Below are 17,164 nucleotides of genomic sequence, written 5' to 3' on the forward strand. Positions count from 1 at the left end.
TAAGAAAAAAAAAAAATGGGAAAGATCTAATTTTCCCAAGAATGTTTTTTTGTGGTTTCATAAAAATTTCACAAGATCTGTATTCCGTTTGGTAAAAAAAAAAACTTGGTAAATAAAATGTGAAATTAATATTTAAAATGATGTCCATCAGGGCAAAAGTCTTTACAAAAATTAGGGCAAGTTGCCCTGAGAAAAATCGCCTTTCAATTGTCAAAATCGTTTTTCCCAGAAAACCCTCATTTAACAGACCTACTATTCGGTGCTTGGAGCATCGCGGGCAGCCACTGTATCATCTCAATCATTCGGTCTACCCAACTACCGTATTTTTCCGACCATAAGACGCATTTTTTTTTCCTCCAAATTTGGGAGGAAAGTGTGGGTGCGTCTTATGGTACGGATGTAGCATGTGGGGAGGGGGGCAGCAGTGAGTGGGATCGCACTGTTATGCCACTTCAGGATGTCCCCGCTGCCCAGAATCAGCGCTGCCCAGACTCAGCACTGGGGAAACCATGTGGTCCCGATGATTAAGTGCAGTGAATATTCATTAGCTACTCCCCGCCCACCTATCAGCTGAGCAGTGAGCTGGGAGCAGCAAATGAATACTGCACTTAAGCAGGGACACACATGGCTTCCTCAGAGCCGATTCCTGCAGCAGCTGGGGAGGTCTGTGTGTCCGGGGGAAAGGAGGCAGCAGCAGGGGCCAGAGGAGATCGCTGCATACCTGCCTGCCATGCCTGGGCTGGACGCTGAGTGCTGTGCACAAACAGGACCTGTTTGATGTCAGGAGTGGGCGGGCTGGAGCATCACATGGCAGCTCAGAGCCCTCCCTCTTCTTGACTTCATCACAGGTCCATCAGGCTCTCCACTAGAATCTGCAGCTTCCTCATAACCTGTGCTGTGGAAAGGAAACGAGGGAAGGCTCTGTGTGCAGTCATGGGATGCTTTTACCTCACCACAGTGTGGCTGGCTGCCACATTTAAGAGGTTAGTCTTTACAAAACACAATAAAGCACTCTGCCACTCCTTTGGTGAACTATAACTCCCAGCATGTCATAGGATCTGCAGGACATGCTGGGAGTTATAGATCTCCCATGGGATTTTAAAGCAGCACTCCAGTGTTATTTTGCAGTGCTGGAGTGGTGCTTTAAATATAAGCCCTGTGCCCCCATTCTTATACTCACCCTCCAGCATCTTCATATAGTACTGTACAGACACCACACTGGTCCCGCAGCTTCCAACATAATAACATACTATTATATATAATAACACCACATATAATAGTATGTTATTTATGTTATTAAATATTTTACCACTTTTTTTGCTTCAAATATTTTTTTCCCTATTTTCCACCTCTAAAACTTGGGTGCGCCTTATAGTCCGGTGCGTCTTATAGTCCGAAAAATAAGGTACTTCTCCCTTTTACCGATTGGAGGCGCTGCCTTTCTGACTGGCCTGAAATCCTGGCAAAACCAAAATTCTAATTGGAGTTGGCCATCGTCCTGTTTTGCGCATGCACCAATACTGAACCTGTCGATACATGCGTAGGGTTTGAGATCAGATTTCGATGACCCAACTGAAACCAACACATCCAACAAATGAAGAGAGGAAGGGGATCTGTGTGAGCGGAATGACGAAGAGAAGGAGCACGGCGGGATTGACCACAGCGCACAGATTAGCATATCCAATAAAATTTAAATAATAATAAAAAAAAAAAAATGTGCAAAGGTGTCGACAGCCTTTAAATTTTACAGACAAGGCTTCTGGTGAAACCCCCCAAAAAAGTAGCAACAACATGAACTTTTTTGTTTTTTTTCAGCCCTTTAATTCTTAGCAGATTGGTGGTGGTCTAGGATCCTGTGTCCCCTAATGGAGATGCAAAAGACCTCTTAGCTCAGGAGATAGGAGCGCACAGCTCCTGCTTGAGCGCACAGAGAGGAGGTATGGATACAGTAGAAAGCCATAGGCTCTACTCCTCTGAGTGCGCCTTTCTCTTGAGCTGCACACTTCTAATAATGTCTTGAACAATAGATGTAGGGGGTCCCTGGACCCTGTGCAGAAATAAGGCTCTAAAACATTAAATTAAAATAGATTTGTAAAAAAAAAAATCAGTAAACGGAGTCTAGTAGTAGGGGGCTATATCGGAAGTATATGGGGATTTACTACACACATTTTTGGAGGATTACCCGATTAAAGCTAGAGAGAAATGGGAGGCCGAACTGGGGGAAATAGACGATGTCAAATGGGGGTCTATTCTGGAATACATTCCTAAATTGTCAATGAGTGAGCCTGGGAGACTGTCGCAACTGTATGTGGTTAATAGGGCCTATAGGACACCCGACTTGTTGTTCAAAGCCGGAGTGAGATTGGATTCTGAGTGCCCTAGGTGCACTCAGACTGAGGCGGGTATGCTTCACATGTTGTGGGTGTGCCCCAGGCTCTTTTCGTATTGGGTAGCAGTGTTGAACCAAATTGGGGTGCTTTATGGATGTGCGGTTCCCAGGGATCCAGTGGTTTGTATACTTGGGTATGTGGAGGAATTGTCGGCCGAAGAAACTGCCAAAATGGCAATAGCTAGATTGCTCTTCGTTGCAAGGAAAGTGATTGCGAGATACTGGATTAGGGAGGAACCTCCAACCAGACGAGAGTTTGTTGCACAAGTGAATCATATTGTCCAGCTCGAAAAAAGCATCTATACCAAGAGGAATAGGATGGGATTTTTTCAAAAGTTATGGCAGCCATGGCTAAATGGGAATGATTAAGAGGTTGTGGAAAACAATGTTAATAATGCAATATGTTTGTAATAAAGAAGATCTTCTCGTGGAGGGGGGGGGGTAAAGTTGGGGTTGGTTATCTGAGGGAGGGAGGGGGGAGAAGGGGTATATTTTCTTGTTAAAATAAAAAACACAAATGCACCTTGTTGTATAAGTAGATAACATTTATTATGATCAATACAAATTTATCTGATTAAAAAAAAACGGAGTCTAGTAATTAACCGATGCAAAGCAAACAACCAAAAATGGTTAAAAAAAGTTAATTGTTAATTTTTCTTGAAATTTAAACCGCATGAATTCATTTTAATAAATCTTAGCACAATTAATACCGTAAGGAAAGCTGAGAAAAACCTAATATTATGCCGTGCAGATCAGCCAAACTGGAAAAACATGTAAAAGTCTATATACCTCCGAACTGCTTCAAAATATCGTCATTTAGCCCCAGTATCCGAGCAGGTAGGTTAGTCAAAATTACAAAAAATAGATGATCGAGAAAAGGCACAAAAACACCAGGAACATATTGAACACCAAGATTCAACATCAAAGTGACATCCACAGGAATGCCAGGATACAAGGTTACCCCAGAACATCACACTGTTTCCGCCTGCGCGCTTCCTTCACATAGTGCGTCCTGGTGACATCTCTCGGCATGGTCAAGCAACAAACATACCCAACCACATGATTGAAAAAAAAAAAAAGGAAAACATAATTCATAGGACCGCGTCAGCTTTAATTTCTGTATGGTCCATGCGTCAAGCCCGAAGGAAATGCTTCCGAGCAAAGGTCAGAACAGGCATTCTGACTAGTCTACAGCATGGATAGACCTGTCACTCAAGGGGATTGGGCGGGAAGAAGGCGCCAGGGACCACCTTTCCGATTATGGCTTGGTCCTTGTTGGCTTTTAAAGTACCGTATGCTTTTCACTTTAAAGAGCACCTGTCACTTGCCATAAATATGCATATTTAGCATGCTCGCCCCAAGCCATATTTGCAGTTGTATGGCGGATTTGGACACCTTTGGGAAACAGCTACATGACTAGTATGGTCATCGATCTTACGCCAAAGAAAATCACCAAGACAGATGGAATTGTGTGACTTAGTAAAAGATTTGTAATATAAGATAAAATTCTTACCTCGATTCTGCCAGTGTCCGGCTGGAATCCGCGGGCTGGATCTTCAGTCGTGACTCGACACTGTATGGCGCAGCCATTAATACGGATATTTTCCTGCTTCAAGCCAAGTTCGGGCAAACTTTTCCCTTCTGCAACATGGATCTGAGCATGGACCAAGTCAACACTACAAAAAAATACATACCGGTAAGTAATATTATACTTGATGGTTTCATTAGTTACATTATGTCGAAAACCAGACAAACATGCAAAATATTAACCAGTAATATCTCATCTTACTAGGCAATCATACAGCTTGGTGAATAATTGCTCAAAGGGCATCAAGTACCAAGCGTGCTCATAATACAACTCCATGCTCAGGAAAAAAAAATCAGAAACATAATTCAGGGCATAAAGAAGTGAAGACAAAAGAAACTCTTAAAATCCCATTACTCCTATAGTCTCCAACTTTGTATATAGATTGTATTAATACAGTACAGATTGGGCTATGTGACCTTTCACCACAACGCGCGTTTCGCCCTGCTGCATCAGAGGGCATGTTGAGTCATGTGTGATCATGTGTAAAAACAGTTATATTGTCAGACACAAGGAAAACGGCTGATAAAACTCCTAAGAGCATAGCGGATAGCCGATGTAGCTCTAAAAAAAACATCACCGGTATCCGCCATCTGGTAGGCACGGGTTTTTCAACAGTTGTGGGTGATAACACATAGAAATTCAATGTCACTACTGAAAAAATTTCCATAGTTTACCCAAGATTGCCAATTCTACAAGAAGCCTTCGTACAAGCCTACAGACAGAACACTCAGCCTGAAGTATCCTTATTTGTCAATTTAGCCTGCTGAGTGCTACATAAAATAAAAAGCAATATGATCATTCGCCGTACTCTGGGCATCTACCATGGTTCAGACGAACAAAGAAGGCAAAAGTGGTTAAATCCATTTTATTGTGATGTAACACGCATCGTAGGAGACAACTCTTTCGGTTTCTAATACATTTTCAAGAATATGCCTGGGAAATCTTTGCACATAACACAGGTGGCATACTGTACCACACAGGACTTACTATTCTTGTAAGCAAAGGAGTCCTAAACTTCTTAAAGCTTAACATCTCTCTAACGCCTCCCTCTCCAGTACAAAGATGGAGCCCCTTTTTTGGCATAGAAGCTGTATTATTTTTGCATAGTCTTGTCATGTTGCTTAAGATGAAGAGAACCTTTCACTAGATTTTGCATGTTGACCTGAACACTATGTAATAATGGCTGGAAGATGTTCGTTATCAAAGTATTTGGTACCTATTGAGTTCGCTTTGATTAAGTCCAAGTGGGCGTTATCAGATACTTTTCAATGTGGGAGGTGTACTTCTCCCTGTATGAGTTGCCCAATCATAGCAACACAGCAGAAAAAGAACACACCCCTCACCATAGCTTAGGTTTCTCAGTGTGCGAGATGTAATAATCCAACTCTGATCTCCTGGTCTATCCTCCTGCATGATTAGAAAGTGCTGAGAATTTTAGAACACAAAAGGTCTTTGTGGGGGAAGGGGCAGCACAGCGGTGTTTAGCTAGGTAACATTACAAACCCTTCTATCAGCTCTCCTCCTCTCATAAGTGTCAGCTCTGCTGTACTACCCATCCTCATTTGCATGTCGATTCTAACACCAATTTCTCAGTAACGGAGGAAAGGACTATCCATTACCGGTATGGCTGGACATGCCTTTGCAAAAGGTACAGTACAGACCACAAGTTTGGACACACCTTCTCATTTAAAGATTTCTGTATTTTCAGGACAATGAAAATGACAAAAATCACACTGAAGGCATCAAAACTATGAATTAACACATGTGGAATTATATACTTAAAAAAGTGTGAAACAACTGAAAATATGTCTTATATTCTATGTTCTTCAAAGTAGCCACCTTTTGCTTTGATGACTGCTTTGCACACTCTTGGCATTCTCTTGATGAGCTTCAAGAGGTAGTCACTGGGAATGGTTTTCACTTCACAGGTGTGCCCTGTCAGGTTTAATAAGTGGGATTTCTTGCCTTATAAATGGGGTTGGGACCATCAGTTGTGTTGGACAGAAGTCTGGTGGATACACAGCTGATAGTCCTACTGAATAGACTGTTAGAATTTGTATTATGGCAAGAAAAAAGCAGCTAAGTAAAGAAAAACGAGTGGCCATCATTACTTTAAGAAATGAAGGTCAGTCAGTCCGAAAAATTGGGAAAACTTTGAAAGAGTCCCCAAGTGCAGTGGCAAAAACCATCAAGTGCTACAAAGAAACTGGCTCACATGAGGACCGCCCCAGGAAAGGAAGACCATGAGTCACCTCTGCTTCTGAGGATAAGTTTATCCGAGTCACCAGCCTCAGAAATCACAGGTTAACAGCAGCTCATATAAGAGACCAGGTCAATGCCACACAGAGTTCTAGCAGCAGACACATCTCTACAACAACTGTTAAGAGGAGACTTTGTGCAGCAGGCCTTCATGGTAAAATAGCTGATAGGAAACCACTGCTAAGGACAGGCAACAAGCAGAAGAGACTTGTTTGGGCTAAAGAACACAAGGAATGAACATTAGACCAGTGGAAGTCTGTGGTTTTGTCTGATGAGTCCAAATTTGAGATCTTTGGTTCCAACCACTGTGTCTTGGTTCGACGCCGAAAAGCTGAACGGATGGACTCTACATGCCTGGTTCCCACCGTGAAGCATGGAGGAGGATGTGTGATGGTGTGGGGGTGCTTTGCTGGTGACACTGTTGGGGATTTATTAAAAATTGAAGGCATACTGAACCAGCATGGCTACCACAGCATCTTGCAGCGGCATGCTATTCCATCCTGATTGTGTGTAGTTGGACCATCATTTATTTTTCAACAGGACAATGACCCCAAACACACCTCCAGGCTGTGTAAGGGCTATTTGAACAAGAAGGAGAGTGATGGGTGCTACGCCAGATGACCTGGCCTCCAGAGTCACCAGACCTGAACCCAATCGAGATGGTTTGGGGTGAGCTGGACCGCAGAGTGAAGGCAAAAGGGCCAACAAGTGCCAGGCATCTCTGGGAACTCCTTCAAGATTGTTGGAAGACCATTCCCGGTGACTACCTCTTGAAGCTCATCAAGAGAATGCCAAGAGTGTGCAAAGCAGTCATCAAAGCAAACGGTGGCTTCTTTGAAGAACCTAGAATATAAGACATAATTTCAGTTTCACACTTTTTTGTTAAGTATATAATTTCACATGTGTTAATTCATAGTTTTGATGCCTTCAGTGTGAATGTACAATTTTCATAGTCATGAAAATACAGAAAAATCTTTAAATGAGGTGTGTCCAAACTTTTGGTCTGTACTGTATATGCACATATAGTTTTGGAGTGAAATCATGATGACACAGCCTTAGAATTGGTAGAGGTCCTGGAGATAAGACCCCAAAAAATAACAGAGTGATGGTTGTGACAACACAGTGTTTAATATTAATTATCCCAGACATTGAATGGCTGCTTGTTACCCATTATATCAGCTCCTATAGGTGACTGTATTGCCATCTTTGGAGGACAAGAACGCAGGGTCATTGAAGAATTGATATTTGCTAAGATGTTTCGAAACAATGAAGGACTAACTATGCAGATTGATTAAATACGCAAATATTGAGAGAGCAAGGCTACATTCAGACATTCAGTATTTCACATCAGTATTTGTAAGCCAAAATAAGGAGTGGTGACGTGTTTCTTTTATACTTTTCCTCCGATTGCTCCACTCCTGATATTGGCTTACAAATACTAATGTAAAATACTGACCAAACACTGATATTGTGACCATAGCCTTAATCTCAAACCACTTTCACCCTGAACTGTAGATGATGGCCTGAACCGCAGATGTGGGTATAAAAAGGGATTTCTATCCTTCTGCAATGAGACTCTATAGAACCACAGCCGAGGCACAAAGGCTCCATAAAAGGGAACACAAATTTGCCATTCTACAGGATGGCAGCTTAAGGGGCCACGGCCCTAGTTGAAAGAATACAGATCTGCTCCACTGACCATCACTGAATCCATGGAAACGGTTGGGACCTTCCGGTCACCTGACCCCCTGGATATGTTTAGGAAGCCAGGTTGTGACCCTCCGGTCACAAGGCCTTATGGAGATGTTCAGAGAAGCCAGGTAGGGACCCTCTGGTCACCTGACCACATACCTCAATGGACTATCAGCTTCCTAAGCTTGTTGTTACCCCCTCTTTGTGGGTACCTGCCAAAAGTGGGGTGCCATTAGTCAGCCCTGGAAGCATCAAAGTCGCAGCTGCTCTAATCCTGGCGAGCCAGCAGAAGGGTGAGTAATTTTTTGCTAGGACTGTTCTATAGGTTATTGTCTGTTGGTGGTTCAATAAAGTATTGTCCTCACCCTGTATTATTATTGTTCCGAGTAGCATTATGCCCACGGGAAAGGAGAGCAGGCATTCAGCGAGATGAGCCTTGCTCCATGCGGTCTTTCTCAAGAAAGCCGGACTAGCGGACAGAAGCACCCACTGACCCCCATTGTCTCCACAATGATGATATGACAACACTTAATGCATTGGATTAATTTCACATATATTAGGGTGCAGTCTATACATTACCATAAAGTATACAACAGAGCTAATGGCGTAGAGCACGTTACTTACAGTACATACATATAGCTTCCTGCGAGTTAAATGCAGCTACGCTGGCTATGAAAGGGTTAAAAGAAAGCAACGATACCCTGCAATTAAAATAAGAAGCAGTAAAGTGTGCACAGTAGTCAAAAATGGCCACCCTCGTGCCAACAGCCATTAACTCTGCCACATCAGGCAGAGCCCCTGAGGGAGACATCGGATGAAGGTTGATAGCTTTGTAATCATGACAAAAACTCAACGGGGTGGAAGAAGAGAGGCCGATAAAATGGGGTCTGGAGGAAGGAGGCCGCAATTATAGTGTCAACACGTCGTCTGCTTATAGGGCTGAAGTGCTTCTCCGCACAGCAATGGAGAGCCTTCTAACACTACATGCATAAGTGAGGAGCGCGCGCTCTATGGCGAGAAAAGTGTGAGCCTATGACACCGCGTCTTCTATAGAGCAGAAAATTAGCAAAAGGATTACAATCCAATCGTTTAATGTAAAAGGTAAATTCACATAATTAATGGAAAAATTACAATTATCCTGAGGGATCTACTAACCAAAAACTGTGCTGTTGATTATTAACGAAAATAGTTCTATGAGAATATACTTATTATATAATCTAGAATATCTCATCTTCCTGGCATTCATCCTAAACTGACCTAACCTACCTGAAAATAAGGTGAATCCAAAAACGACTGCAAAGTCATGATGGCACAGTCCTCACAACTTCAGGTTGTTTTTTGTTAAATACATGTATTTCAGGCTAAAAATCATTTTAGCAATTGGGTTTTGTTAACAATTTTCCATCGTTTCTTTTCTGCAGCCTCTGCAGTGCACAGTCTACTGCATCCTGCAGAATGAGTTATCCGAGAATCCATCAGTGAGCTCCTTCTGAAAATAAAAGGAGAGGTGTCTGTGCCTTTTAAATCTGAGGAACGTGAGAGCAGAGCAAAAGAGGCAGAGACACACACAGATCAATGCTGGTGCTTTCCAGTAAGTGTCTCATCTCACTTGTGATGGATTCACAGCTACAGATGACTTTTTAGGATACCCTCAAAGTGATCATTTGGATGAATGTTGGGAGATCCGACACTCCAGAGGCTGATTATCAGGTATAAGCACAAGGGGAGGATGTGTAGCAGATTTTTCATCTTACCAGATTTTAAAAAAAAAAAAGTGCATTAATGTATCAGCTCTGTGGAAATCTCACCCACAAGAAGCAGAGAAAATTCACAGCATAAATTAACATGCCGTTTACTTCAAATCTGAAAAGCTGGTTAATTTAGGATGTGGATTTTCAGGGCAAAATGTGGAAAATCTGCGGCAAAATCCTCTTGATTTGGTGCAAATTCTGGGGCTGAAAATTTCACTCTGTTCCAGAACGGTCTTTTCATATTTCGCGGATGTCCGGTTCTGGTTTTTGGCCCTCGAATTATTGAATTAATTTTCTTATTGAATCGTCTTGATATTAAGATAAATCCCTTTTAATCAGGTTTTGGGGTTGTGCACAGTGTCGGACTGGGTTGGCAACGGCCCACCAGTAACATTGATTCTTGGGGTCCACTGTTCAGTTACATGCAAAAATAACCTGACCCTAGCAAACAAATGTACATTTTCTTCTATATAATATTATTTAATGAATGATTAGATTATACCTTTTTATGTAAAATGTCAATCAAGTGTAATGGCACTACTTATTAGCACTCCTTCACAAGGGCGGCCTACCGGAGGATTCAACTGTCCTCCTGTCGGCCAGTCCGAGCCTAGTTGTGCATATTACATTTTCGCACCGCTCTGGTTCGTGCTGGGTGAACTCGCTTAGAAAATAAAATGAGGAGTATTGGACTCCACTTAATATCTCTAGTAACATCTGTTACAGCATCCAATGCGACAAATCTTAGAGAAACTCAATAAATGGGCAAATACCGTACATTCATACGGTAATGAACATAAGCCAGAAATAGAACATGCGAGATCTGCTACTTGCAAAAGTTAATCTCAGGCCACATGTCAGATGCGGAGAGCCGGCGACGGATGGAAATCTTCTAGGCAAAGTAACCTTGTTCCTATAAGCGAACGATGGGGTGCGTAAAATAGGCTTCCTGATGTACATCCTCACAAAATGCCAAGAGTACGCCCACACGTGACAGACGCAGAGTGTTTTCCACCATGGATTTATAGCAAGAAAATCCACCAAGTGTTAAAGTACTAGAAAGTGGATGAAATTTGACAAAATTTTATCCACACGACAAGGAAAACAAATCTGCAGCGGAAATGGCACTATGCTGCAGATTATGAATCAGTGTCATGGATTTTTTTCTCGGTATTTCATATTTTGCAATTGGATAAGTCAAAGTGGAACAAAATCCACATGTTTTTCGCAATGAATTCTGTACAATTATGTGCACGTTTTACCACTGTGGTTCAAGAAAAATCCAGTACTGTGACAGCTTATATTATGGATTTTCATGGAGGATATCGCCCATTGCAGAGGGTGAAATCTGCTGTAAATCGGAGACGATCCTGCAGGAATATATAACCTGTGGAGACGTAGCCCTAAATCTGACAACCACAACTATGTCACTACATAAAGGGGTTATCCAAAACTACAATTTTTTTTTATTATTATTATTATTTTCACTTTAGGCCCAAGAACTAACAAGCAGGTAGTTGCTAACAGGGGCAATTAACTGCCTGTTCTACCCTGCACTGATCTCATCGGTCAGAGACCACTCATGCTGGCAATCGAGGCTTCTGCTGTTGTCACGCTTCTCTCCCGCTCTTCTCTGTTGACTGGTCATGACTGCAGACGTCATGCTGATTGACAGCTGACGTCATGCTGATTGACAGCTGGCTCCCCGCTGCATAACTGTGGGGAGCCGGCTGTCAATCAGTATGACATCGGCAGTCACTTCGTCGACAGAGCAGCCCGGAGGAAGAAGAGGAGATACCTCTGCTGAAGTACAGCAGTTGAATCGCCAGCAGGAGTGGTCTGTGACATCTCTGAACCGGCGCCGGATAAAACAGGCATGTAGTTGCCTGTGTTAGCAACTACCTGCCGTTTTTTTTTTTTTTTTTTTACTATGGACCAAAAAACTAATCTATTCCTGGATAACCTCTTTAACGGATTAATCAAGGTAGTAAGATGCAGCATGGGAAATATGGAACATAAAAAATCCATACAAATCTGCACATGCCCGGGTGCTACTGAGTAACTTGGGCGTGCTCGAAAAATATGTTCGATTCCCCGCGCCGCATGTTTCACGGCTGTTCGTCTGCCGCAACACACGCAGGGATTACCTAACAGGCAATCCTTGCATGCGTTCCGGCTGTCGTAAAGAAGGGAAATGTGCAACCACGGGGACTTAATGTATTTTTCGAGCACGCCCAAGTCACTGTTAGCACCTGAGCATGTTCAGATAACACCTTATCCGAGTACGTTCGCTCATCACTGGTAAAGAGAAGTTTTTAGGCTCTTTTACACAATCTGCAGCCGGGGAACCTTTAAGGAGAACCAGTCCTCTTCCCACATTCAGTAAAAAGTTATATTAAATTTAATTAATACTCTTCTTGCCTGTAATATTGCTAGTATATATCCGATGGGTTCCGATAAACAAACCTGATCCCCTTTTCTATTTTTTTTTTTGCAAAACCGTTTGGCACATCTCAAGCCAACTCCGTGAAGTTTCAGCTACTCAGATGGAAAATCGCCTGCTGCTGTTTTCATTAACTTCAATCGAGATGCTAATTGTGTTCAACCTACCGCATGAAAAAAGGCCCAGATCTAATCCTACAACTATAGGCAGAGCGACATGACACCCAAAACAAGCATTTCCTCCTAAATTCAAGCCAGCGTGGTCACGAGACTCGAGCATACATACAACAAATACACACAGCTCGTAATGCAGTCACGCGTTTCAGGAGACTTTGGTTCCATAGGAAAACGGAAACATAAGTCCAGCCGGTCAAGCCATAAATATCGTCCATTGACAAAATTACCATATAACGCCAAAAAGCTTAGTGGCGCATTACAAAAGGCCCCCATGCATGTTAGATGAAAATCGGTTGACGAACTATCCTTCGTCAATGACCCAAAATACATCACACACTACATGGGCCAACATTGGATTTTTTTCAGCTGATGATGCAGCCAGTGATGATGTACAGGATCCCCAAGACTTGTTTCAGACCAGTTAATATCCTGGCCCAAATGTAGGACCAATGACCTAAAACTAACAGGGTCACAGGGATCTATGACGGCGTTCGTTCCAGCCCTTGGACCCATGGCCGTGCCTTTAGTTTGAAGTCGTAATGCCGCCCTCATCTGAAACAGACCGAAAAAGGTCTTCCTGAAAGTCTACAGTCATGAATTTATTTAAGTTAGTCCCCTACAAAGACGGATGAAATATGCCAAAGAGCTACGAAGAGAGAAGGGCTTTCTGGATGGCAGAAAAACCACCCTATAAAACAGAATATGGCTGACAAGGTTAGCGGGCAGATAAAAATTTTTAGGTCTTCACTTTCCTAGGACAAGGAGTAGTTTAGTTGGCTTGTTAAAGTAAAGTAATGCCCCCGATATGTATTAAATAAAAGTTGGAAGCACATCCGATGCGTTTAGGGACATTCCGACTCCATCAAAAAGATGATTTTGGGGGAGATTACTCCACTTTTTGATTGTTAGTAGAGATAAGCGTCTGTCAGGGAAGTCTGTAAGTGGCTTTCTCACTCTCACTATTAAAAAAATACATTAAAACTCAGCCAAGTGCTCAAGCGTATGGGGGAGTTGGGAGAGGAGGCGGTCATCCAAGCAAACATCTGGTTGACAGCCATCTTATGTGTATGGACAGCTTAAGACTACAGCAAAAGCAAGACAGCGAGCCACATGGTTGTACTTATTTTGCAAATAGTGAGAGATTTAATGATTTTTTGCACCAGTTTTCTAGCAGAACGAAAAAAAGGCAAATTTTTGGGCCACACCTATTGTGCACAAAAGCACACAACTTTTTACTGACGTTACGCAGTTGTCACTACTTTTCTAAAAAGTTGGAAGGACTTCGCGAAAGGGCTCCTGCACACGACCGATTTTCTCATACGAGTGATATCTGTGGTCTATGGGGGTGTGCACGTCTGATTTTTTTTCTAAGACCTCGGATCTGGACCATTTTTCTCAGAAGTGAAGAAAACCTACCCTAGGACGAAGAGGTAGCCCGTGGACCCAACTGATTCCAGAACTTGAAGTACATTTCATCAGGAATCAACCCCATCACTTAAGCTCGCCATACACAGACAGCTGTCGTCTGAGCGCTCCTGTGTAGGGATGAGTGAAAGTGCTCACTACTAGGGTTTGCATCAGGCGCTCGGGAACTTGTCGAATATCGCGGGTTTTCGGGTGACATGCTCGATTCTCCGCCGCGATGCAACCTCCAGCACTTTCGCTCATCAGTACTCCTGTGTTCTCTACGAGAGCTGTTGCCAGACCTTACTGGTGGCTTATCTCTGGGAGAAAAATTCGACAGTAGGGCGAACCTGTCGAAAGGCTTCAGATGTTGGAAATGCAGCAAACAGGATCCTTCTTTCCGCCAGCATAATCAGCTCCCTATACACATTAGATTGTTGTGATTGACAATTCCTCCAATAATGGCAGGTTCTGCCAACATTGATCTAATCTGTATGCAACCTTTAAACATTTTTTTTTTAATTTTATGGCCCCAGTGGTTCCAAATGGATTATTAGGTGTGTGCTCTTAGAGAAATTTGGTGCATCTAACTCCGGCGGGATTTCATAGAGTATGAAACGTCGATCTTCGTGCATTCGCCACCCGTTCTATATTGCTAGAATGAAAAATAAGTGTTTCGTCAGCCACTAGGCCTATTATCACGGTACAAATATAGAACAGGGAAAACAAAGAGGAAATCATCCTTCGAAGAAATCAGATTACAGAAAATAAGGTCATGCCATCGAGTTGAACTATCCCATATACCCGCAGCACATTAAAGTCAATCCGGCCTTGTTAAATTATTAGAGATGAGTGCAAGACGGAAGAAAAAAAAAAAAAACAGCAAAATCCAGACCCCAGATTGCGAGTATCTAATTTGTAGGGCATTAATACATATGAGACGCAAAGCAGATTATCATAAGGCTGTTAGCAACAGAAATATGATTTATGAGCCGGCAAAATTCTTATTAACAGGGCTGAGCCATAGTGATGGGTTAAACATATTTTTTAGTCTACGGCTCCATAGCAGCCATGCTCGAGCAGGGAAATCTGCGAGTGACGGGAATATTGATTTGTAGTGGTCCGTTTCACATGACGGGGATTTGTACTTCGCTTGCAATTAAGGCCGGGATTTCAGGTAGCTCGAATATTAGGAAGGAAAATCAGAAAAAAAAAAAAAACATCAGCATGTGGTTGATAACAGCAGTACATACCATGCAGGCTGCGGAGGAGGACACACATTCACATCATACAAGGTATATACTATATACACGCTATACAAGGATGTACAGCCTAGTCCTATATCAGTGCAATGTGGGAACGGGCCGTACTGCTGGAGCTTCCCACTATGGCCGAGAGCGGAGGCGGCCACGTCACTGTACAAAGCATTGCACCATCAGTCACTCTCTGGCGTTCTGGCGGATAATATAATAATAATAATAATTTTTATTTATATAGCGCCAACATATTCCGCAGCGCTTTACAAATTATAGAGGGGACTTGTACAGACAATAGACATTACAGCATAACAGAAATCACAGTTCAAAACAGATACCAAGAGGAATGAGGGCCCTGCTCGCAAGCTTACAAACTATGGGGAAAAGGGGAGACACGAGAGGTGGATGGTAACAATTGCTTTAGTTATTCGGACCAGCTATAGTGTAAGGCTCAGGTGTTCATGTAAAGCTGCATGAACCAGTTATCTGCCTAAGTATGTAACCGTACAGACACAGAGGGCTAATACTGCATAAAGTGAATGAGAACATGATGCGAGGAACCTTTTTTTTTTTTTTTTTTTTTATTATAAATAGGCCACACAGGGATCGTTAGGTTAATGCATTGAGGCGGTAGGCCAGTCTGAACAAATGAGTTTTTAGGGCACGCTTAAAACTGTGGGGATTGGGGATTAATCGTATTAACCTAGGTAGTGCATTCCAAAGAATCGGCGCAGCACGTGTAAAGTCTTGGAGACGGGAGTGGGAGGTTCTGATTATTGAGGATGCTAACCTGAGATCATTAGCGGAGCGGAGGGCACGGGTAGGGTGGTAGACTGATACCAGGGAGGAGATGTAGGGTGGTGCTGAGCCATGGAGTGCTTTGTGGATGAGGGTAGTAGTTTTGTACTGGATTCTGGAGTGGATGGGTAGCCAGTGTAATGACTGGCACAGGGTAGAGGCATCGGTGTAACGGTTGGTGAGGAATATGATCCTGGCGGATGTCTGTATTTGTGACGTCACCTCTCGATAATGAGGTGAACAGCGCAGTCGCTATTAAAAGGGGTTTTCTGGTTTCAGAAACACCCTGTCCCCGGCTGATGATCTTTCCCCTGTCCCCAGCTGCTGATCTTTCCCCTGTCCCCAGCTGATGATCTTTCCCCTGTCCCCAGCTGATGATCTTTCCCCTGTCCCCAGCTGATGATCTTTCCCCTGTCCCCAGCTGATGATCTTTCCCCTGTCCCCAGCTGATGATCTTTCCCCTGTCCCCAGCTGCTGATCTTTCCCCTGTCCCCAGCTGCTGATCTTCTCCCTGTCCCCAGCTGATGATCTTCTCCCTGTCCCCAGCTGATGATCTTTCCCCTGTCCCCAGCTGCTGATCTTTCCCCTGTCCCCAGCTGCTGATCTTTCCCCTGTCCCCAGCTGCTGATCTTTCCCCTGTCCCCAGCTGCTGATCTTCTCCCTGTCCCCAGCTGCTGATCTTCTCCCTGTCCCCAGCTGCTGATCTTTCCGTCAGCAAGGCAGCCAATAACCGAGCTCAGTTGTTCCGCCTCAATCGACAGCAACAGACACTTAAAGCCTCGGAGCTCAGTGACTGTCTGCAGCACTGATGTCACCTGGATAGCACTGTAGCCAATAACAGAGCTCAATGGCTCTGCTGAAGTTGACGGCATGAGCCGCTTAAAGCCTTTGAGCTCTGTGATTGTCTGCCAATGCCGATGCCACCCTGACAACAATGCAGCCAATCAGAGCTCAGCTCTAGTTGATGGCATGAACCACTTAGAGCATCTGAGCTTAGTGATTGTCTGCAGTGCTGATGTCACCTTGACAACACTGCAGCCAATAACAAGCTCAATGCTCTGCTGTAGTTAAAGGCATGAACCACTTAGAGCCTCTAAGCCCAGTGATTGTCTGTAGCGCCTATGTCACCCTGACAACACTGCAGTCAATAACCGAGCTCAATGGCTCTGTTCGAGTAGAAACCATGAACCACTTAAAGCCTGAGCTTAAATGATTGTCTGCAGCGCTGATGTCACCTTGACAGCACTGCAGCCAATAACGGAGCTCAGAAGCTTTGCCTCAATTGACTGCATGAGCATTTGAGTTCAGTGATGGTCTGCAGCGTGGTTGTCACGCTGGCAGCACTGCAGCCAATTACAGCTTAGCAGCTCTGCCCGAGTTGACGGCATGAACCGCTTAGAGCCTTTGA

The 17,164-nt window shown here is 43.5% G+C and overlaps 1 protein-coding gene across 2 annotated transcripts in view; it reads right to left on the reverse strand.

Moving 5' to 3' along the window:
* The window catches only part of PC (pyruvate carboxylase), a 358,273-nt gene that overhangs the window by 163,071 nt on the left and 178,038 nt on the right, over positions 1–17,164 (reverse strand). For both annotated transcript variants that reach the window (XM_069740167.1, XM_069740166.1), the window contains exon 9: positions 3,903–4,065. In XM_069740167.1, the coding sequence (XP_069596268.1) occupies positions 3,903–4,065 (163 nt within the window). The remainder of the gene's footprint in view (positions 1–3,902; positions 4,066–17,164) is intronic.

The sequence above is a fragment of the Ranitomeya imitator genome, chromosome 9, assembly GCF_032444005.1.
Source record: "Ranitomeya imitator isolate aRanImi1 chromosome 9, aRanImi1.pri, whole genome shotgun sequence".
Classification (NCBI taxonomy): domain Eukaryota; kingdom Metazoa; phylum Chordata; class Amphibia; order Anura; family Dendrobatidae; genus Ranitomeya; species Ranitomeya imitator.